The following is a 22,520-nucleotide window of genomic DNA, read 5'->3' as shown; positions in this document are numbered from 1 at the left end:
AGTCTCAACGTCGTACCTCCACCCCTCTGGCCCCAAACTCTGGAAACGAGAACTAGATGGACAGCACAGGTTTAGAAATGAAAAGCAGCTGCTCCTCCTTGATGCTTTTTATTGGGGGCTTTCAGTGTTTTCTAAGCATGAGCAGCAGTGACACCCAGACCCTCTCCCAACATGCAAAAGGCACAGGGAAGTGAGACGCCGCAAGGACGGGCAGCGTGGACGCAGAAACCCCCCTGCATGGCATGGTAGGGCGTGGGGGGAGCCCCGAGAGTGAAGGGGAAGGCAGACGTTAACAGAGATGGCTTTGGCAGAGGCTGGAGGAGGGACATCCACCTCCAGACCCACCCCTGCGCTCCGGCCAGGGCTGAACTTCCGAGAGAAGATCAATGTGCCTTTTCCTGAAAGTCCACCTCACATGGTGGGAAAACTCAGCTCCGGGTGGGAAGAGGAGGATGGACACTGCCTTCAGGGACTTCCAGTAAAGTGCCCGACCGAGCACACTGGCCAAATCAAGAGGGGGATGGGAGGGTGTGCTCATGGCGTCGGCCCCAGACATGGCCTGTGGCTGGAAGTCACTGCCTTGGCCCAGCCAGTGCTGTCTCAGTTCACTTCCAGGAGGAGAATGAAGCCCCTTCCAGTCTTCAGGGGCCTCCTGTGGGGTCTCCAGGTCTCCAGCCCCACCTGGAGGTAGCGCTTAGAAGAGTCAAGTCTTGATGTTGGCTTTGTCCTGTGGAAGAGTTCCCTGGGCAAGAGGGAAGGGGAGGCGGGGGTCAGGCCCTCCGAGCCCCCAGCACCTCCCAGAATCTGGGCCCTGGTGAATGAAATGACCTGGGACTCACCTTGGATCCTAACCAGTCCCCACAGTTCCATCTTGAGACCTTGAATCGAAAAAAAAAAGGCATTCGTGTTTTTGTTTGTTTCTCTCTCTTTCTCTCTCTCTCCCACTCACTCTTTCTCTCCTTCAGTAGAACCGTGGCCTCAACTCACGGCAGTGGCAACATCTACTCCTAAACTATGGAATGTTTTCAGACTGACGATAGAATTGCTCCAAACAAGGGGTGGGAGGGGCTGTCCAAGTGTGCATGAGACGGTGCGTTACTGAGAGCTCACTGGGAATCACACAGGACAGAGACACCAACAGTCAGACACCAAGCCCGGGGCCTGGCTTTAGATGTATTTTTTCTTGAGGTACCAGTAGGCAAAGTAGCCCATCCCACCCAGGGAGCCCATGAGGAAGGATGCCCCAAAGAAAGATGGGGGTTTCCGCTTGACCAGCCGGAACGCGTTGGGGATGACTGCTGACAGCAGAGTGGTGTGGATGTCGCCCAGAACTTTCCGGAAGGCAAAGCGTTTCTGGACCCTCTCAAAGAAGGACTGCAGGTTGGGCCGGCTGCCATCTTCCCAGTATTTCTTGGACAGTCCCAGGAATTTGAGGCGGTGCAGGGTGGCTCCCAGGAGGACATCAGCAAGGGTGAAAGCACAGCCGCAGAGCCACAGCTCACATTTCTGCCCTAGAATGGAAGTGACAGGAGATGGGGGAGGGGAGGGTCAGCTCTTCTTCCGCCATACACGCCCTCCTCTCTCAGTGACGCCTCTGGGTTCTGTCTGCCTGCCGTAGTGTTCCCCCAAGGTCACCCACTCCTGCACTTCTTTCATGATTTTTGCCAGATGCATATACTACCTCTATTATTTGTTTTCTTTAAATCAACTGACTTATTAAATGCAAATATATGTATTTAAACTCCAGACTCATATATCCCACTGCCCATTTTCCAGCTCTCCTTGCGAGTCCACTGTGCATCTTAAACGCGACATGTCCAAAACTGATCGTCACCCCCAAACCCACCACATTCATCCCCATGTCAGTAACAGCACCTCCATCCTTCCAGCCACTCAGGCCAAAAGCCATGCAGGCCATGTTGAATTCTTTCTTCTCTTTCTTTCACACCCCACATACACTTTGTCAGCAGTTCCCATCAGCTTTATTTTCAAAATACATCCGAAGTTAGATGTTACCTCCGATGTGACCATCCTGGTCCTAACGACCATTATCGTTTGCCTTTGACTCCCTAGAGTCTATTCTCAGCACAGCAGAGAGAGGAATCCTGTTAAATCTTAAGTCAGGTCATGTCCTTCTCTCTGATCAAAGCCCTTTAGTGACCCCCTGTCGTAGTCAAAGCTGAAGCCCTTCTAATGGTCTAAAGGTCCTACGTGATCTGGCCCCCAGGTACCTTTCAGACCTAGGAGTCTACTTTTTCCCCCTTGACTCACTCTTTTTTTTTTTTCGGCTGTGCTCCATGTCTTGCGGGATCTTAGCTCCCCAACCAGGGATTGAACCCAGGGCCACAGCAGTGAAAGCGCTGAGTCCTAACCACTGGACCGCCAGGGAAGTCCCCCGCCTTGACTCACCCTTCTTCAACCACACTGGCCTCCTTGCAGTTCCTCATTCCAGGCACGTTCCCACCCCAGGGCCTTTGCACTTGCTGTTTGCTCTGCCTGGAACACTCTTCCCCCACAGAGCTACAGGCCTTACTCCTCCACCTCTTTCAGGTCTTGGCTCAGTGCCATCTTCTCGGGGGGCTTCACTGACCACCCAGTTAAAATTGAAACCCCAATCCCAGCAGTCACTGTCCTCCTCCCCTGCTCTGTTTTCTTCCATACAACTTTTCCCCAGTGTTCCACCATATACTGTACATGCTCATTTTGTTTATTGGCTGCCACCCTCTACCAGAATGGAAGCTCCATGAGGGCAGGAATTTAGGTCTGTCTTGTTCACAGCTGTATCCCCTGCACCTAGAACATTGCCTGGCTCACTAAATCTTTACTTAATGAGTGATGAATGAGAAAAGAAACTATCACTAAGAGTATCATTTGCCATAACCTATGTGCAATGATAAAAGTACATTTAACAAAAGACAAAACAAACGCTATTAAATTCCATCTGGATACTACTGCCTGCCCAAAATCCCCGAGCCCAAGACTTATTTATTTGTTTGAAGAAAAGGGCAGGTATTAATACATAACCCCTTTATGGGAATTAAATACTAGCATCATACTAACACTCTTTAATACAATCAAAAGAATTAAAAAGAGAATAATTCTCATCGTGTGGTTTTATATTAGTTATCGCCATGGTCACGGGACATCTAAAATTAGCCTGTGTACTTAGGAAACACTAGACTTGAAATTCTGGAGCCCCTTTGGTCTCCTTCATCACTGCTTTGCTCAACAACCTGAAATTCTCCCCAGTGACTACACATTAATGTCCAGATTCCTCTGCGTGGCTTTTAAGCCCTTTCAGTAGTTGGATGAGCTCCAATGTATTGGGTTGGCCAAAAAGTTCGTTTGCTTTTTTCTAGAACATCTTACGAAAAACCCAAATGAACTTTTTGGCCAACCCAGTACTTCTCTGATCTTCACTTCTCACAAATTGCCCACTTGCCCACTGTTCCCCTCAAGCAAGCCACGCCCATTTTGGCCTCTGGGCCATTGCCCCTGCTGCACCCCATGCCTGGAATGCTCTCCCCTTCCTCTCCACTTCCGGTGAGGTCTGCTTTCTTGGGAAGCTTGCTTCTGCCCTTTTGTAGAGGTGTTCCTTTCAGCTCAGAAATTCCATGAGTCTAATACCTTTCACCCTCACAGCCTGAGCCTCCCCCTTTCACTCTGTGTCCTCATGTTCATTCATTCATCCAACAAATGTTTATCTGGTAGTATGTGCTGGGCATGAAGACATGACAAGACACAAATGTCTTCCCTCCAGAGGCTCACGGTCTCAGGGGAGGAGGAGCTAAAGTGTAATGAAGGCTCTGATCAGAAGTTTGTTCTTGAATATGGAATCTTCCAGATGCCTGTTAGACTTCTGAGGGGAGATGATGTGTCTGCAGTTAGAGGTACAGGTGCACAGCATCATCAAGGGCGTGAGTGGAGACAGAGCTGAGAACAGAACCAAGGACTGAGCTTCGGGGCCTCAAGATTTAGATATTGGGCAACAAGAAGCAACCAGCGAAGGAGTGTGCGAAGGAGTAGCCGGTGAGGTGGGAGACGACCCAGGTGAGTGTGGTGTCCCAGAAGCCAAGATAAGAAAGTGTTCCAAGGACAGAGCGCTCAGCTGGCTTCAGACGCTGCCGGGAAGTCACAGAAAAGGAGCTGAGAATTGGCGATTGCATTTGGCGACTGGTGACCTTGACAAGAAGAGTGGGAGTAGATGCTGACGCTGAAAGCCTGGTTGGGAGGGAGTCCAAGAAAGAAAGGGAGGAGAGGAATCAGAGACGGTGAGCAAAGGTCACCATTTCAAGGAGCTTTGCTGTCATGGGAAGGATATGCCGATAATGTGAGACGGGTCAAGAGTGTTTTGGGGGACTTCCCTGGTGGTGCAGTGGTTAAGAATCTGCCTGCCAATGCAGGGGACACGAGTTCAAGCCCTGGTCCAGGAAGATCCCACATGCTGTGGAGCAGCTAAGCCCGTGCACCACAACTACTGAGCCTGCACTCTAGAGCCCAGGAGCCACAACTACTGAGCCCGCGCGCCTAGAGCCCGTGCTCTGCAACAAGAGAAGCCACCGCAATGAGAAGCCCGCGCACCGCAACGAAGAGTAGCCCCCGCTTGCCACAACTAGAGAAAGCCCGTGCGCAGCAACGAAGACCCAACACAGCCAAAAATGAAAAGATAAATAAATTAATTATTTTTTAAAAAGAGTGCCTTTGTAAGTTGGGAAGAAAAAAACAGCACGTTGATGGGAATGATCGAGCCGAGAGGAGGTGATGCTACAGGACAGAGTGGAGAGAATCACTGATGTGGTGTCCTTGAAGGGATGAGCGTGGATGGCATCAAGTACACAAGGGAAGGGACTAGGTTTAGCTAGTTCAAGAACAGTTTATCCTTGGTAACAAGAGGGAGTACAGGGCACCGTCTCTCAACAAATCTAAGCTGCTGTCAAATGTAAGACATCTACCTGAGAGAGTACTTCATCATACATATGTATGTATCTCCACTGACACGTAGGCCTCTTTCAATGGGTACATTTTTATTTGGGTCTGTGTGTGGACCTATGTGTCTGCATCCTGCATGGTGTGTATGTTTACCCATGTGAATGCCTGCTCAAATCCATGAAGCTGGTTGTGTATTAGCATGTAGACAGCTGCACACATGGGCATCTGTGTCCATGCAGTGGGGGGATTACCACATGCATAAGTGAAGGGTATGCCCACATGCACTTGGTGGTTGCCTGCAGACAGATGTTCATGAGTGTGTAAGCGTGCATCGCTATTTAAGTATGTCCATTCCTGTGTTTCTGTTTGTAGGCAAATACTGCTAGCCATGACTGCATAATGTCCACGGGCGCGGGTAGCTATCTACCTGGCGTGTCAACAGAAGGTCTTCGGTTTCCCCCGCTCCTGCAGCTGTGGGTTCCCTTTGCCAAGTCGCAGCCCTGGATGAACGCTGTCTTGTGCCTTCTCCAAGTCTGCCAGCTGAGTGTGCTGGAGACAGGTACCCTTACCAGTTACACTTTAAATCCTGACCGCAAAGCCCGGGAGGGCCGGCAGCCCTGCCCAGGTCCTGTAGCAGTGCTGTAGCAGCTCTGGGGGAGGCTCGCTTCACCGCCCCCTGCAGAGAGACACACATCTTTCATCTTCTCTCCTCACACCCGGTGGTTTTCTCTGTTGATGACGTCACCTCATGCTTCATTCAGAAAACAGGAACCTTCAGACATGAAAGCCCTTACCTCCCACCATGAAACCCACAATGCCAGGCCCCTGCATTTACCACCTGCTGACACAAGGGAGGGTGTGAGCCACCTACGCTCAAGGTCAGGCCCTCCGTGGTCCTCTGCACCCACCCAACGCTGCACATGCTCCCTTTCCCTTTCTAGAGCCACTCTCCTCCCCTCCCCACACTGCTCTGCGCCCCCCAGGAGGCCAACTTGACGGATACACTGATGGGACTCCGTGCCCTCTGGCTCCAGGGGTGTTTGGCCAGTGGGGAGCAGAGGTGGGAGATAGGATGGTGGGCGAGGGTGAGGTCAGAGTCTTAACTTCCCTCAGTTTTTTCTCTGCAGGCTGCCACAGGCTGGCCGTATTGGTTTGCTTATTTGTTTGTTTTTGGCCACACCAGGCAGCAGGCAGGATCTTAGTTCCCCGACCAGGGATCGAACCCAGAAAGTCACAGCTCCTGTCAGGTGGCCCTCTTTGTTCTGGTTCCTGAAACTGCCCCCATCGCTCACAACCCGAGGTCCAGGTACTGCACTTTTCCTTGTGGTTTCCCTGTGTCCCACCCACACATCTGTAAACAGTCCCCTTATGAAGGCCTCTTTGATTTACCCAATTTGAGGGTGCCCTGTGTGTCCCCTGGGGACCCTGCCTGAAGCACACGCTCTCAATCCTCATTGGTTCTGCATCACTGATTTCTCCTTTCCACTGAGGCATTTCTATCAGCCTGAAAACACAGTTGTATCTCCTATCTTGAAAACATTCCTCCCTTTGCCCCACAGCCTTCTTCAGGCACCACCCCATTTCTCTATTCCCTCTACAGCGAAACTTCTCAAAAGGGTTGTCTACACTAGCCATCTTCACGCCTCACCTCCCATTCACTCTTCAGCCATTGCCCTTACATTCCAGTGAAACTGCTCGTGGCAAGGTCACCACCAACAGCCATGGGACAAAACCCAAGGGATGCTTTCCTAACCTTGGTTTATTCAGCCTCTCAGCTGCATTTGACACTGTTCTCCCTCCTTAGAACACAATCCTTTCTGGGTTCTATGACACAAGAGTCCTCACGCCTCACTGGCCACCGTGTCTCATCAGCTTTGCCAGCTCGTCTGTCTTTACCCTTCTCTCAATGAGGGGGAGCCTCAGGGCAGATGTGGTAGTTTTAAAATACGAAACAGTGCTTGTCTTTCTCTGTGGGATCTAAAAAATAATATAAACACATGTATATGCAAAACAGAAACAGAGTCACAGATATAGAAAATAAACTAGTGAATATTACTCAGCCACTAAAAAGAATGAAATAATGCTATTTGCAGCAACATGGATGGACCTGGAGATTATCATACTAAGTGAAGTGAGTCAGAGAGAGAAAGACAAATATCATATGATATCGCTTATATGCGGAATCTAAAAAAAAATGATACAAATGAACTTATTTACAAAACAGAAACAGACTCACAGACTTAGAGACGGGGGAAGCGTTGCGGGGAGGGATAGATTGGGTGTTTGGAATTGATATGTATACACTGCTATATTTAAAATAAAATGCCTTTCCATAAAAAAAAAGAGAGAGAGAGAGAGAGAGAGAGAGGGAGAGAAAATAAACTAGTGGTTACCAAAGGGGAGAAGGAAGGGGGAGGGGCAAATTAGGGGTATGGGATTAAGAGATACAAACTACTATGTGTAACATAGATAAGCAACAAGGATACACTGTATAGCACAGGGAATTATGGCCATTATCTTATAATGACTTTTGATGGAGTACAATCTGTAACAATACTGAATTACTACGCTGTACACTCGAAACTAATATAATGTTGTAGGGAATTGCCTGGCTGTCCAGTGGTTAGGACTCCACACTTTCACTTGCCCAGGGCCCGGTTCAACCTCTGGTGGGGGAAATAAGATCCCGCAAGCCGTGCAGAGCAGCCATAAATAAATAAATATAAAGTTGTAAATCAACTATACTTCAATTAAAAAAAAAGAAAAAAATACGCTCATAGGTTACTTGATACTTATCTCTTTGGTGGAGCCCAATTTTTCTCCCCTTGAATATGGGCTGTATTTAATGCCTTGCTTCAGATGAATAGAATGTGGCAGAAGTGACAGAAAAAGATCATGTGGCTTCTGCTGCTTCTGTCTCTCTGGGATCACTTGCTCAGGGGAAAGCCGGCTGCCGTGTTGTGAAGAAACTCAAGCAGCCCTAATAAGATGCCCATGTAGTGAGAAGCTGAGGTCTCCGGCCAACAGCTGTGGGGAACTGACACCTCTAGTGAAGACCCACGTGAATGAGCCATCGTGGACCCTTCAGCTCAGGGTGTTGCAGCCCCAGCCAGCGGCTTGACTTAGGGACGGGGGAAGAGTTGGGGGGAGGGATAGATGCATCATGCATGTATCCCTGCATCATGCAACCCTGAATTAGAAACACTCAGCCGAGCTGCTCCAGAATTTCTGATTCACAGAAAATGTGTGACATGACAAATGCTTTTTTTTTCCTTTTTTTTAAAACTATGGCCCTCAGCTCAAATCTAGCCTGCTGCCTGTTTTTATTTATTTATTTATTTATTTATTTATGGCTGTGTTGGGTCTTCGTTGCTGCACACGGGCTTTCTCTAGTTGCGGCGAGTGGGGGCTACTCTTCGTTGCAGTGCACGGGCTTCTCATTGCGGTGGCTTCTCTTTTTGTGGAGCACGGGCTCCAGGCTCACGGGCTTCAGTAGTTGTGGCTCGCAGGCTCTAGAGCGCAGGCTCAGTAGTCGTGGCGCATGGGCTTAGTTGCTCTGCGGCATGTGGGATCTTCCCGGAGCAGGGCTCGAACCCGTGTCCCCTGCATTGGCAGGTGGATTCTTAACCACTGCGCCACCAGGGAAGCCCGACAAATGCTTTTTGTTTGTTTGTTTAAGCCGCTGAGTTTGGGAGCAGTTTGTTATGAGCAATAAATAACGAATAAGCAGGTCTTGATTCCTCTTTGTCTCTCTCCACTGCCCTCTAGGCGACATCATCCAATTCTACGGCTTTAATCACCGTGTGTATGCTGAAGACTTGCAAATGTCCACCTCCAAATTCTGACCTCTCCTTTGAAAGTCAGACTAGAATACCTAATGGCTTATGTGACATCCCCTCTTGGGGGTGACACTTACGTGCGGAACCTAAAAAAAACCTGAACTCTTGGGTCCCCCTTGCCCATATCAGGAAATGGTACCACTCAGTAGCTCAGACCAAAACCTCATGAGTCATCTTTGATTCCTTTATCCCCTCTTACTCCACTCCCTCCAATACCCTCGACCTTTCAGCAAGTTCCTGCCCATTTTATCTCCAAAATACCTCTCAAGCCTTTCATGCCTCCCCATCTCCACTGCCACCGCCTCAGTCCAAGCCACCACCATCTCATCTGGGCTTCTGTCTCCCTTGAAATCCATTTTCACAGCAACCAGAGTACTTTTGTAAAATCAGAACACCTCACCCCTGAGTAGATTGCAAACATGGCTGCAAATTCCTCCCATTCCTGCACGCTTGCCCCTTTGCAAAGGCTGTGCTGCTTCTGCCATCAAGAGGCAGAGTCCAACCCTCTACCCTTTTAATCCTGGCTCTGCCATGTCACTTGCTTTAGCCAATGGGGCTTTCGTAAATGTGACACAAGTAGAGGCTTAAAACATATTTGCACCTTGGGGCTTTGCTCTCTTGCTGCTCTCAGTGTCCCTGTGACCACCATCATATGAAGAGCCTGGCTTAACCTGCTGGATGATGGGCAACATGTGGTCCAGCTACTTCCATTGGCCCCTAAACACTCTTCTGTAATGGCCCCTCTCCAGCACCCTCTCTGATAGAAATGAGAAAGTTCCTTCTTTAGGTATGCATTGTTTTTACTCATTTAGCCGTACTCTGCCTTTTTCTAGAAAGGATTTTTGGCAGCTGGCTTCAGCATGCATGACACTGTTCCTGTTTAGGACCTTAGGTATCTGTGTGTGCCATTTGCTTGAGGCCTCAGCTGTGAAATGCTGGAAGAACATTGGACCCATTGAGAGGGAACCTGTTCTTACCCTAACTATGCCGTTTAAGAGCTGTGTGACCTTGAGTGAGTCACTTTATCTCTCTGGGCCTTAGTTTTCTCACCTGGAGAATGCACGTGCCTTTACCTGTCATATGTAATTAACTGGTATGTTCCAGGCGCTGTGCTGAGTGTTTTTCATTTTTTAAAGAGTTCAACAAGATGGAGTTTAGGTTTTAAATTCTACTATTACCATCCTGTTTCACAGAGGTTGAAACTGAGGCTCCAATAAGGAAAGGAACTTGCCCAAGTCACACGGTATAGGCAGCAAAGCTAGGACCCTAACTCATATCTGTCTCACTCTAAACCCATCTTTTAGAACACTGTGCTCCACAGCCTTCCCACTTACACAGACATCTCTGCGTGTGTGTGAAGCTATGAGTGTAGCAGTGCATGTTGAATGGGTTCCACAAATTTGCATTGTTGAGGAGACCAGACTAACAGGGTACCTAAAATAGAGCAAAATGGGAAGGTCTCGAATGAAATTTGAAGAAGGGTGCTGGCAAGGATGGTGTATAGATGCAAAAAGGAGCAGAGTGGTAAGGAGAGGGTACTCCAGGCTGGAAGAGCTGCAGGAGCTAAGGTGTGGTGGTGGAAATGTAGCTGGCATGCTCAGCGTCCAGAGAAGAGAGGCACTTGAGAACAGAAAGAGTCAAGGTCAGAGAGTCCGGGTGAGCCTAGATGTCTGGCTCCTACAGCATGAAGGAGCCATAATACATCCTTCAGTCGGGGAAGGGGGAGATGGTGTAGTGGAAAGCGATCGCCACCACCATTACCATCATCATCTTCAATAGCCTTTATTAAATACTGTGTGCTAAGCGCTGATCTAAGTATTCTACATATATTATTTCATGCAGTGTCTCAGCATCTCTCTGAGGTCGGTCTTATTATTATCTCCATTTTATGGATGGGGAACTGAGGTCTAGGGAGGTGAAGCATCTGGCCCAGGGTCATTCAACTAGCAAGTGGCCAAGCTAGGACTTAAACTTAGGTCTTTCTGACTCCATGGCCCATGATCCTAACCACCTGGATGGTCCTCTAAGATCTTTGAGGAGAAAGATGCTGGGACTGTCATGGACAGAGTGGGCTGGATGGGCTCCAGCACTCACCTACCCCAGAACTGGCACCCACCCTCGTTCTCAAGCTTCCTCTTCTCCAGCTCAGCCTCGATCTGGTCCAGCACCATGGCCAGCTCCCCCAGGATCTTCTTCAGGTAGCTCACATCATCGTGCTCCAGGATCTTGGCCTGGGGGCAGGACAGACAGGTGCTAGAGGAGCTGAGTTGGCCTCAATAGAGCAAGGATGACCAGGGATGGAAGACTCTTGGCCCAAATCCCCTTCTGCAAACCCAGTCTCCTTATATCCCCTTAAGTGTATAGGATACCCCCACTGTTACAAGGCATCCTCATCTGGTGTTCACAATAGTCCTGTGAGCTTGACTGTCCTGGCCAGATCCCTTTCATGGGGCTGGTACTCTCATACACCAGCTGCCATGAGAGTTGGTTGACAGTGGCTCACAGCTTCCCCTTCTCCAGAGAATTGTTCTCAGCCAACGAGGAGTTTCCTGGAAATACTTGGGAAATAAATAGGTCAATGATTGGCTGATATAAGGGTATAAAAGTCTGTCCCTTTGTCTCAAGGTGGATCGACTTTGTGGCACCATTTATCTTCCAGAGCTCCCTGTGGGATCAGGTGAACTTAGCCCCTTCTTCATCCTATCTCATCCTTACTGGGTTCTCCTTAGAGCGCTCCCTCAATACCTCGCTTACCCCAGAACCTCTGTCCAATGCTCTGCTCTTAGGGACACAACCTAAGACATTAGGAAAGTGAGGCTCCAGGGCGACAGTGACTTGCTCAAGGTCAAAGGGCCAGTAAATGACAGAGGAGACAGGATTGGGAAAGCAAACCAGTGGTTTTCCCGTTTCATGTCATCAGCTGACTCTCTACTTAGAACCAGCTTCTTCCAGTTCTTCTTTTCCATGGAAAAGATGGTGGGAAAGGGGAATGAGCAGGCCTGGGGTCACTCACCATGAGCTTCTTCTGTTTAGAAAGGTAGGGATCAGAGAGCTGGGGCTCCTCTTCATGGTCCAATTTCATGAAGTCCATGGTGGCGTTGGCTAAATGTCCTGGGGAGAGAATAGGAAAGGTCCCGTTCTTCTGATACCTGGTGCTCTTCCTTTCCCTTCCCCCCAACAACTTGGAATAGGTCCCATTCAAACAGTAGTCCAGGAAGTAACAATATCAACAGGCATAACTAGGAGACACTATGTCATTACAGGCTGGGACATAGGGATGGATGAGATGCCATCCTGCCCTAGACCATAAAAGAGATACCTACAACATAGCATGATCAATCTCTAATGAAGAGTGAACAGAATGCTGTGGGACCCAGAGGGCCACCTGCCTGGGGCACAAGGTGTCAAGAAACCTCACTGAGGAGGAGACTCTAGGGGATGAGTAGGAGTTTGCCGGAAATGAATATCACCCTAAATGTGGACAAGCTCGTGCTTCAGTGAACGTCTCCCTCACCCCTTTCTGTAGTGAAGAAACGGATTCAGAGAGGCTAGTAAATTCCACACTAGTAAATGACAAGCAGATTTTGAATCAGGATCTGTCCGATTCTCAGTCTAGAGCTCACTCACTGTAATCCACAGGGAAAAACTTGTTTTAAAAAAACTATAAGAGAGCTTGGTGTCTTGAAACTTCCACTTCTGGTGAGGCAACTTCCCTGAAGATTCAGGGACATATTGATCACCTTTCCTGGGAAATTGGCCTTTTAAAGATGCTGAAAAGGCCTGGGTGACGGAATGTGGGTCAATGATGGAACTCAAGGCAGCACCTTGAGAATTATACTTAATGGGAGAGACAAAGTGTCCTATAATCTGACATTAAAAGTCTAGCTGTAAGCTGTGGGTTTTACAAGAGGAGGTGGAAGCATTAAGTGGGATAAGATCCTGAGGTCTGTTCCATGACTGGGGCAGGATTTCTCTGGAACTCTTAGCCAGTAAGTATGGGACATGATGGGCCAGGTGTGTGGTGGGGCCCAAACCTGGCCTGCCCTCTCCCCTGGGTCCCAGCCCCACTTGGACATCTCTTGGACTGGGATGGGCATCTTCTCTGGCCCCACTGCCTCTATGTTCCCCTTATCATAACACTGATTGGTACTAGGTTAGAAAAATTTTAATCAATGTGGGTTGTTTGTTTTTTTGCCACACAGCGTGGCATGCGGAATCTAAGTTCTCTGACCAGGGATCAAACCCATGCCCCCTGCAATGGAAGCACGGTGTCTTAACGACTGGACCGCCAGGGAAGTCCCCAAATCAATTAGTTTTGAATAGATTATACATGCATGTTTGTTTAAAAATTCAAACAATATTAAGGAACGTACAGTGAAAAGTAAATCTCTCTCCTCTCAACCTGCAGTCCCTTAGTTCTGCTCTCCCAATCTTCTCATGCGTCCTTCCAGAAATACTCCTTGTGTTTGCAAGCACCTGTGTATCCATTCGATCCCTTTACATATATTAATGATAGTACACTAGATGCATTTTTTTGCCCTTCACTTTCTCCCTACTTACTAATATATCTTAGAGAGCATTCCACATGCCTGTTATTTTTTTTTAACAGCTGCACAGTATTTCATTGTTTGTATGTGCTAGAATTTATCTACCCAGTCCCCAAATCATGGTCAACTGGGTTATTTCCAGCCTCTTGCTATTACCCCTTATGCTGCAATGCATATCCTTGTATGTACTTCTTTGGTGCACACATCCAAGTGTCATTGCAGGACAGTCTCCAAAGTGTGGGCCTTTTAATATTCGATATAGAGGGCCAGACTGCTCTCCTGAGAGGTTGTTCAAATTTACTTAGTCCTGCATTGTAATCATCTGGTCATTTGTCTTTCTGCTTCCATGAAACTGTGACCCTGGGAGGGTAGAAGCTGTGACAGTCCCCTTCTGTCCCCAGCCCCCTGCCCAGGGCCTGGGTCATAGGAGACTTCATAAATGTTGTTAAATGTTGTTGACTCAATGGGGACAGGACAATATAAATATGTCCTGAGTCCTGTTCAAGGGCACTCTAAAGAGACAAAATCGAGTGCCACAACCTGGCCCACCCTTGGACGTAAGCCTCATTCCTTTGAGAGAGAGGAAGTGACCATTTACCGAGCACCTATTATCTACTTGGAATCATCATGCTTCATCTGTATATTGGACCCCATGGTGTCTGCATAGAGCCTGGACCAAAGTCTGTAAACAGTTGTTGATGGATAATCTGATTTAATCCAACACTTATTTACTGAGTACTGAAAAAAATGAAAGGATAAAGTAGGCTGTGGGCACAATCAGGCTGGCAGTTAGGACAGTATTTGGGGATGCTTGAATCAGAACTCAGAGGCCCGGGGCCTGGCAATATCTGGGCAATCTTCCTTGGTGATGCCAGTCCTGATGTCACTCAGTACCCTGGGCTGCCAACCCCAGGTGTCTGGGGCTGAGATGCCTGTGGAGAGGTGTCCCAGCTCCCATGGACAGGCAAGCCTCTAGGGGGACAGATAGCCCTATGGCCTCTGTATGGGATGGCAGGACAAGAGGAGGGGGCAGGAGAAGGGAATGAGAGAGAGACTGCCAGAGAGGGAGAAAGACATATTCAGCTCGAAACAGGGTGAGTGAGACGGAGAGCCAGAGAGAGAGAGCGAGCCAGAGTGAGAGACAGAGACAGACACAGGGATGGAGAGAGAGGCAGAGGCAGAGGGATATCCATTGGGAAGAGGAGAGAAGGCGGAAGAGGAGAGATAAAGGGAAGAAAGTGAGTAAGAGATACAGGAATGGGAGGAAGAGGGAGGAGGTGGGCGAAGACCGGGTTACCCTGAGGGTTCTGCACTCCGACCCCGACCCCGGGACTCACTGCGGATCTCGGCCGTGGCGTACTTGGGGATCATGGAGTCGGCGGTGAGTTCGGGGTGCAGGATGCAGCCGTGCGTGTAGGCGTCCATGGGCAGCGCGTCCAGCAGCTCACGGTACTGCAGCACCCGCGCGTGCTGGGGGCTGCCCGCCTCGGGCATCAGCGCCACCACGTGCTCTGCGGGGCATGGCCGGGGGCTGGGCGGCGGCACGCAGGGCCCTGTGTCGGGCCTCCCGCCCCCCTGATTCAGAGAGGCCAGCCTCTGGCATCCCATCCCCCAACCTCAGCATCCCGGAACCGCGACATGTCCAGAAGTTTGGGGCCCATCCCCTTTCCTTGACTCTTGAGAGAAAGTCCCCAGCAGGCTGACAGGGACCCTAGTGATCCTGCCCGCCTACCTCTCCTCACTGGAGCCCTGCCGAGCCGTCCCCTGAGGGGCAACTCCTCACCTGCCTGGGCTTGTTGCCAGGTGGGTCTCTAGGCCTAGTGTTGCCAGACTTGGAGAGAAGCTGGAAACCTGGATGTTTGAAATTGAACTCTCCTTGGTTTTTAAATGTTGGCAACTAATTCATGTTCTTTTAAAACAGTGCATGTCCGGGCCCTGATCTCTCAGCTGCATCTGCAGCCTCTGCCATGGGCACTGAGCTTCTGGACTTGAGCGAGGCCAGAGGGAGGGAAGTAGGGACGGAGGACATAGGGTTCTGTGGGGTTCTGGGGTGCCGGGCCCTGCTCATGTCTGCAAAGTTCTCGGGTATCCGGGCCCATGTCTGTGGGGGTTCCGGAAGAGCCTGTGGCCCTGACTATGCATACAGGGTTTCAGGGGGCTGGGTCCTGGCCGAGCCCTGGCATCCCCGGGAGATCTGGATCCTGTCTGTGGGGACTTAGAAGGGGGTCTGGGTCCCGTTCACGCCTGATGGGCTCCAGAGTGTCTGTGGCCGAGCCTGTGACTCCAGAGTCCCCTGGCAAGGAGGCTATAGCCCCAGCCGCTCCAAGGGGGGTGTCTGGGCCACGCCCTTTCCCTCAGTACCGGGGAGGGGGTGTCAGATCTGTGGGGTCCCCAGGGACCTGTGGCCATGCTCTGCGGTTCCTGGGCGGCATCTGAGCCCTGCCTGTAGCCCGTGGTTCCTTGTGGGGGAGCCCGGGCCCGCGGGGTTTGCCCAGGCTTCCCAAGGTGCTGGGGCGCTGTCAGGGCCCGCGCGGCCGCCGTACCTCCCGTGAACGTGCGCTCCACGTAGTCGATGATCTGGTCGTAGTCGCTGATGATGTTGTCGCGGTGGATGATGACGGGCACCTCCTCGCCCAGGTTGAGCCGCATGAACCAGGGCTCCTTGTGCTCGCTCTGCGGCAGGCTCACGTCCCGCTCCTCACACGCCAGGCCCTTCTCGGCGATCACCAGCCGCACCTGCAGGCGCCAGGGTCAGAGCGGGGAAGGCGGGCGGACACACAGGGACACTCGGCCCAGGGGGGGGCGGGGCGTGCGGGGAGGGAGGTCCGAGGTCCCACACTGGAGGGGACCGTGTTGCTTCCAGCCCACTCCTGGGCCCCTGGGGTACGGGATGGGGGATACATCCCCGGGGTCTGGTGGTGGGAGGAACACAGCTCTGCCCTGGGGACAAGGGGCAGAGCTGCCTGGTGGTTACGGGGCTGGGTGTCACTGCTGGACGTACCTGGGATAGGATTTCTGGCTCTTCTGTGTGAGTTTGGGCGGATTCGTTACACTTTCTGGCCTTCATCGTTTTTTTATTTGCAGAATTGAAGTATTAATAGTAGCACCAACACAGTGTCTGGTATATAGCTAGTGCTTATTCATAATTCTCATTATCAGGATTGGACTCTCAGCCTGGCCTCCAAACGTGAATCTGGCCATGAAATTTGCAGAAATTCTTATCATCACCATGATCAGTAGCAAAATTTCTCAAATTATTTGAGAAACAAAGTGAAGTGAAAAATAATTTGCCAACATCAGCCTAGCCCTTTATTGTCCCCAGACACCTTCCCATCTGGTGGTTGGATGCTCACAATAGCCTTCCAGAGGAGGGCAGAGCAGAGACTATCTCCTGTTTTTGCTGATGAGAAAACGAAAGTCCAGAGAGGGCGACTAACTGACCCAGAGCCACACAGCCAATTTAGCAGTAGATCTAAAAGAAGCAATGGTTCCTGACTCTCAGACCAGTGTTCTCTGCCCTGGGGGCTCCTTCCAGGGAGTCCTGGGCCTGGCCCCTCCTGAGTCTTTCCCTAATCTCCAGGGGGTCCCAGACAAACATATGACCTGGTAGATGCGAACAGAGAGCCTCCTGACAGTTCTGAGCTGGCAGGTGGTTAATGATCACCTAGCCCAACTATCCCCTGCCTGTGGACTGAGGCTCAGAAAGTAGGCTAGACTTGTCTAAGGTCCCCCAGCAAAAGGATGGCAAGCTCCACTCCTACATGCTCCCCCCTACTTCTAGCTCCAGCCCAGGAGAAAGAGAGGGCACCCCAGAGAGAGGCAAAGGTCTATTCCTGTTAAGCATCGATGACCCCTGTACATACCTAGGTGGCAGTTCCCATTCCCTTCCTGTCTGCCCTGGCATCCTCCTGGCAGGTTCTGCCCAGCCACCCAGCGTCTGGGTCAAGCTGGGATCTCTGAACGGACGGAAACAGAAACTAAATCAGGCCTTTGCCGTTGGCGGGTCCAGACGTTTGGCCTCCCATCCTGGCAGGGCCTCTGCTCCCAGGGACCGCTCCCTGGGCACTGCCCTTGAACTCCAGTGAGGGTTCCTGGTGGGGCTCCTGCCTGGGGAGGGGACTGTCTTTAGAGGAACAACAGTCCTGCTTGGAGCTGCCTCAGGATCACACCAGCAAGCAGCCAAGGAGACTTTCTCCTCTAGCTGAGCTGCAGGCCAGAGCCATGTGCCATCCTGCAGGGGAGGGGGCGGGGGAGGGCGCGCGGCCACCAAGGCCATCTGCCTTCTTTGCCTCCTGGAACTGCGCCAGACTTAGGTGGTCACCACTCAGTGTGACCAGACATCAGCCAACTCTGGGCCAACTGTCCCCCCTGTGGGTGCCTGAAAGTCACCCACTGGGGCTTCATTGTCATGGCTAGGTACTGTCCCCCCTCACCCGGGCCCTTGTTTATGAGAAAACTGTGATGGGCTGGGCTGGCGTCTCTGCCCAGCCACTTAGTTGCCGTGTGACTTTGTAAAAGACACTTAGAGTCTCGGAGTCGTAGTTTATTTATCACAAATACTTTAAAAAAATTAATAAGCTTTATTTCTTACACCAGTTTTAGGCCTGCAGAATCAAATGCCTTTTTTATGTAACATCTTATGGCTTACAAGTCCGCCACTTTTCAACACTTATTTATTGAGTGCCTGCTCTGTGCCAGGTCTTGTTCTAAGTGCTCAAGACTCAGCCGTGAGCAAAACAAAGATCCCTGCCCTCAGGGAGCTGACATTCTGGTGGAGGCAGACAGATGAGAAGCAGTTAAAATGAGACGGTGTGTCAAAAGACAGTGAGCTCATCGGAAAAAAGAAAATATAGAGCAAGGTAAGGGAAATTGGGGGTGCCAGGGAATCAGGGAAGCAAGTGGCAATTTTAAATAGGGCGACCCATCAGGGCAAGCCTCTCTGAGAAGGTGACATTTGAGCAAAGAACAAAGAGAGAGTAGTCCACACAGGGATCCAGGCAGAGGGGACAGCCAGTGCAAAGGCCCTGAGGTGGGAGCGTGTCTGACATGTTTGAAAAATGGTGAGGTGGCCATCCTGCTGGAGCAGGATGGATGGAGGTGACAAAAGGAGAGGAGGTCAGAAAGGGTCATGCACAGGGACATTTAATTGAGACTCCTAGACCCAGGGGTCTATGAATAAATTCAGGGAGTCCTCAAACTAGGATGGGAAAATTACAGGTTTATTTTCAGTCATGTCAAGCTGACACTTAGCATTCTCTTCAATTATGAGTGTAGGCAACAAAGCATGGTGGTGTTAGCAGTGCCTGTAATATTGTCACTACTAGGAATCAGATATTTTCATCACTTCACAGTTGCTGCAATTACATCCGTCACGACTTCAACATTACAGTAGTTATTAGTCCTGCCACTAGGTCATGTGATACTATGGGTTAATGCAGAAACACATACTATTATGTAACAAATTTGTTTTGAAAATATGTCAATAGCTTTACTTCAGTATGATTGGTTTTCCTTCTAATCTAATACTCCTATGTATTTGATGTTATTCAATTAACAGTACTATTCTGAGAAAAGTCCATAGGCTTCCCCCGAATGATGAGTGGGTCCATGACCCAGGCAAGGTTAGATCCTGCAGTAGGGCCTGAGGCCATTATGAGGACTCCGGCTTTTTCCTGGAAGGACTTGTGAGCCACTGTAGGCTTCTGAGCAGAGGAGTAGTGAGATGTGCAGTTCTCGCCTGTGGACCTCCTGGGAGTGGGAGAGGGGGTGGTAAATGGTCAAGGGCAGCATGGACAGGGCTGGGGCGCCAGTGCCCAAGAGCTTGAAAAGTAAGGCCAGGGTGGCAGGTAGAGATCATTTACTTCCCTTCTGCCATGTCTGGGAGGGCCCTCTGCATGCAGGAAAGGCCCTTTAGGACTGATGCGAAAGAAGGAAATGTGCCTGCTAAGCCCATACTGTGTGCCAGACACTTAACACGTGTCCCTGTCCTTTCAGTCCCCCAGGAATCCTACAGGGTTGGATGTAAACGTCCCCTTTTCCAGATGAGGATGTTGAGGCACAGAGGAGGTGAAGTGACTTGTCCAAGGTCACACAGCCAGTAAGCACTCAAGATGAGACTGGAACCAGGACCATCTGACTGCAGAGCCCATGTGTTTTCCATCAGGCTACACTGCCTCTAGAACCCACCACAGGCCCCTGGGCAAGGGGAAGGCCCTGGCAGGAGAGGCAGGAGAATGCTAGGCTGCCTTAGTCAGAGGTTTGGTCACAAATGGGATTGCAGTGGGTGGTCCCATCCCTGACTAAGGGGCCACCTTAGCCCTGAGCTCATGCTGAATAAGGAATATTCAGGAGGCTCCCTCAGGAAATGGTGAGGGGAAGGGCCACCCTCCTACCTCCTGGTCACTGGGGCCTGGCTCCTGAGGTTCTGGGGAGGAGGACATCCTGGCATCTGGAGGTCAGTCTGATTCATTCCCAAACCCCCCAGCAACTTGTATAGAGCCTGGCATGCAGTAGGTGTTCAGCATGCATGTACAGAAGAGTCCCAGCATGACCTTGGTTAACTCCAACCCCTTCTTTACCTAGCACTTTAGTGATATCATAACACCCGTTATGAACAGAGCCTTGACACCATGCCAGGCACTGCGATCAGCACTTTTTGTGCATCATCTCATTTCACCATCACAATAGCCTTCTGAAGAAGGTACTGCCACTAGCTCCATTTTACAGATTATAAAACTGAGACTTTAGGGAAGCAAAGTGACCTGCCGAAAACTCCATGGTGAATTATTGGAGAAGATGGCTCTCCTGCTGGGGAATTTCTGGCCTCATAGTCTGTACTTTAAACTAGGAACTACTCAAAGGGGGATCAGTGGACCAGCTTCATCAGCCTCACCTGGTAGCCTGTTAGAATGCAGCATCTTGGGCCCTACTCCAGATCTGCTGAATCAAAATCTCTGGGGTGGGACCCAGTATTCTGTGCTTGAACCAGTAATGTATGCTCAAGTTTGACCAGTGCCAGTGTAGAACACTAAGCAGTACCGCCTGTTCAACAACCCTCAGCAATCCTGAGAGGGGGTTGCAATTAGAAGAAGTTGCTGTTATTGTTATTATTATCCCATTTTCCAGATGATGGAACTGAGCCTAGACCAAGAATCAAACCAAAGAGCCTGGTTCCAAGGCCATTTCTCTTTAAGGAATCTGTTTCTCCATCTGGAAAATGAGTGAATGGAACAAAAGGATCTTCCAGGGAGAAGAGAAGTCGAAGGGTCAGGCAATGGGTGACCCTTAGGCTCCAACAGGACCGGCTGCTGGGACCTGGCCATGGTGCTGAATTCGTACCCCACAGAGAGGACAGCCCAGGGTGAGAGACTGCGCTCCTAGAGGCCCCTGGTCTTGCAGGCTCAGTGCTTGGACCTCACCCCCAGGAAGCGGGAACCCCGATAACTCAACACCAGGCTGCATTCCCAACCGCCTTCTAGCTCCCCTGAGTCTGAGATGGGACCGTGTGGCCGTCTGTGCCTTTAAGAGCAAAAAGCACAGACCTTACGGGCCTGCTGAGCTGGTTTGAGGAGATGGGTTAACTCCTTCCTTCTCAGCTCAGGATTGGGGGTGGGGTGGAGGGAGGGCTAGGGTCAGACCCTTCAAGCCCCAATCAGAAGGCCCCCAGCCGGGCAGAAGGGCAGAGGAGCTTTGACCCGCAGGCCTGTGGCATGGGGACAGCAGCGCGGGGGTGGGGGGGAGGGGGGGAGGGCCTGCGATGGGACTACTGGGGCCGGAGGCTGGACCCCAGGAAGCGCCCCTCCCCCCTCCCCGCAGCAGCAGCCCCCTCCGACAGGCCGCCTTCCCAGCAGTGCCCATTCCCTTCCCCTTGCCTTTGTCTCTCTTCTCAGCTCTTCAACAGACCGGGTCTTTCTGGGAGGGAAAGAGGCAGAACGGGTGTTCCTAGAATTAGGGTCGGTGCTCCTGGGGCCCAAGACAGCGCCAGTCACCTCCCGGGAGGGCAGCCCAGCTTCCCCCATCCTCTGGGCCCCGAAGCCCCCCGATTCTACCCTCCAGTCTCTCACCAGGTCTTCAGACCCCTTAAGCCCTCCCAGATCCCCTCCCCCAAGCCTCCTGGTGCATGGGTCGGGTTCCCCTGCTCCCTCCGGGCTCTACCTTCTGCGAGCTGAAGGACTGGGTCCAGTGGTACAGAACCAGGCTCTCCTTGGGCCAATGGGCGTGGCTGGCCGCTTCGGATGCTTCGGGGGCCTCCACCGGCTTGGCCGCATCGCTCTCCAGCGCCGAGATGGGCCACCAGCTGCAGTTGGTGGGGGTCAGGTTATTGGGGGTCGCCATGACAGCCCGAAATCAGAGGGAAGAAAGAAGGAGGCTCCGGCGGTGGCGGCTCTCTCTCGCCCAGCATCACATGGCCTCGCCGAGCCTGCCCCTCTCCTTCGCTCCCTCCCTCCCATCCCCGTGAATGTCATTACTCACTGGGCGAGTGGGGGAGGGGCGAGGGGGATCCCGGGAGCTCCTTTCCTCCTCCTCCCCTTGGCCCACCCCTGGCCCGTGCCAGAAAAGCCACCAGTCCAAGGTCAGGCTCGGTGGAAGGGCACCAGGAGCCATAGGGAAGTGGGCCATGCCCCCAGATAGCTCGAATCTGGCCAGCCACCTGCCGAAGATTCCACCATTATAAACGCATTCTGCCTCTCAAATCTTCTAAAAGGCAAATAGGACAACTGGTGTTATAGAAATACATTCCTTTATAAATCAGTGTCTGGAAATAGCTCGTCTCTCTTTGAAGCTGTTATTTTCTAACTTTTCTCCAGAAGGACCTCTGAGGGCAGAAGGGAACACATTATGATTTATTGAACAAACACTTACATAGCACTCCTGTGTGTCCAGGCACCATCAATTCATTTAACCCTCACAATAATCCTATTAGCCTCACTTGACAGAGGAGGAAACTGAGGCACGGAGAGGCTAAGTGACCTTGCCCAAGGTCATCTAGCTAGAAAGTGGTGGAGCTGAGATTCAAATCCAGGCTGACCGGCTCCAGAGTCTCTGTTTTTAGCCATAAGGTCATAACATGACAATAATGTAAACAACAGCACAGCAAGCATTTATCAACCCAAGCACTCTACATGCATCACCTCATTTCACCTGCACGGTAATCATTTTTTCCACATGAGGGAGGTGAGGCTCAGCGATGTCAAGTCATTCATTG

General features: G+C 51.0%; 1 protein-coding gene across 4 annotated transcripts; it reads right to left on the bottom strand.

Annotated features, from left to right (window-relative positions):
* Positions 1–887: 887 nt before the first annotated feature.
* GDAP1L1 (ganglioside induced differentiation associated protein 1 like 1) lies at positions 888–21,746 on the bottom strand. 4 transcript variants are annotated; one of them, XM_060284150.1, is made up of 7 exons: positions 21,470–21,729; positions 21,187–21,226; positions 15,859–16,051; positions 14,653–14,826; positions 11,782–11,879; positions 10,867–10,999; positions 888–1,511 (listed from the first exon to the last, which is right to left on the bottom strand). In XM_060284150.1, exons 1-7 carry the CDS (start codon positions 21,580–21,582, stop codon positions 1,168–1,170), a joined length of 1,095 nt encoding a protein of 364 aa, XP_060140133.1. In that variant the 5' UTR covers positions 21,583–21,729; the 3' UTR covers positions 888–1,167. The 4 variants fall into 4 exon arrangements, with proteins under 4 accessions (XP_060140133.1, XP_060140132.1, XP_030699408.1 ...); XM_060284149.1 differs by lacking the exon at positions 21,187–21,226 and having other exon boundaries at positions 21,470–21,746; XM_030843548.2 differs by lacking the exon at positions 21,187–21,226 and having other exon boundaries at positions 10,885–10,999; positions 21,470–21,742.
* Between the last annotated feature and the right edge of the window lie 774 nt (positions 21,747–22,520).

This window comes from Globicephala melas, chromosome 15 (genome assembly GCF_963455315.2).
Source record: "Globicephala melas chromosome 15, mGloMel1.2, whole genome shotgun sequence".
Taxonomy (NCBI): domain Eukaryota; kingdom Metazoa; phylum Chordata; class Mammalia; order Artiodactyla; family Delphinidae; genus Globicephala; species Globicephala melas.
The sequence above is the reverse complement of the archived record's forward strand: the minus strand, read 5'-3'. Positions and strand labels throughout refer to the sequence as shown.

Excerpts from the sequence above, each read along its gene's own strand:
- GDAP1L1 (XM_060284149.1), bottom strand. The coding sequence starts at position 21,649 with ATGGCGACCCCCAATAACCTGACCCCCACCAACTGCAGCTGGTGGCCC. Across the intron at positions 14,827-15,858 it reads GGAGCGCACGTTCACGGGAG|AGCACGTGGTGGCGCTGATG; the intron begins GTACGGCGGCCG and ends CATGCCCCGCAG. Across the intron at positions 11,880-14,652 it reads CGCCACGGCCGAGATCCGCA|GACATTTAGCCAACGCCACC; the intron begins GTGAGTCCCGGG and ends TTCTCTCCCCAG.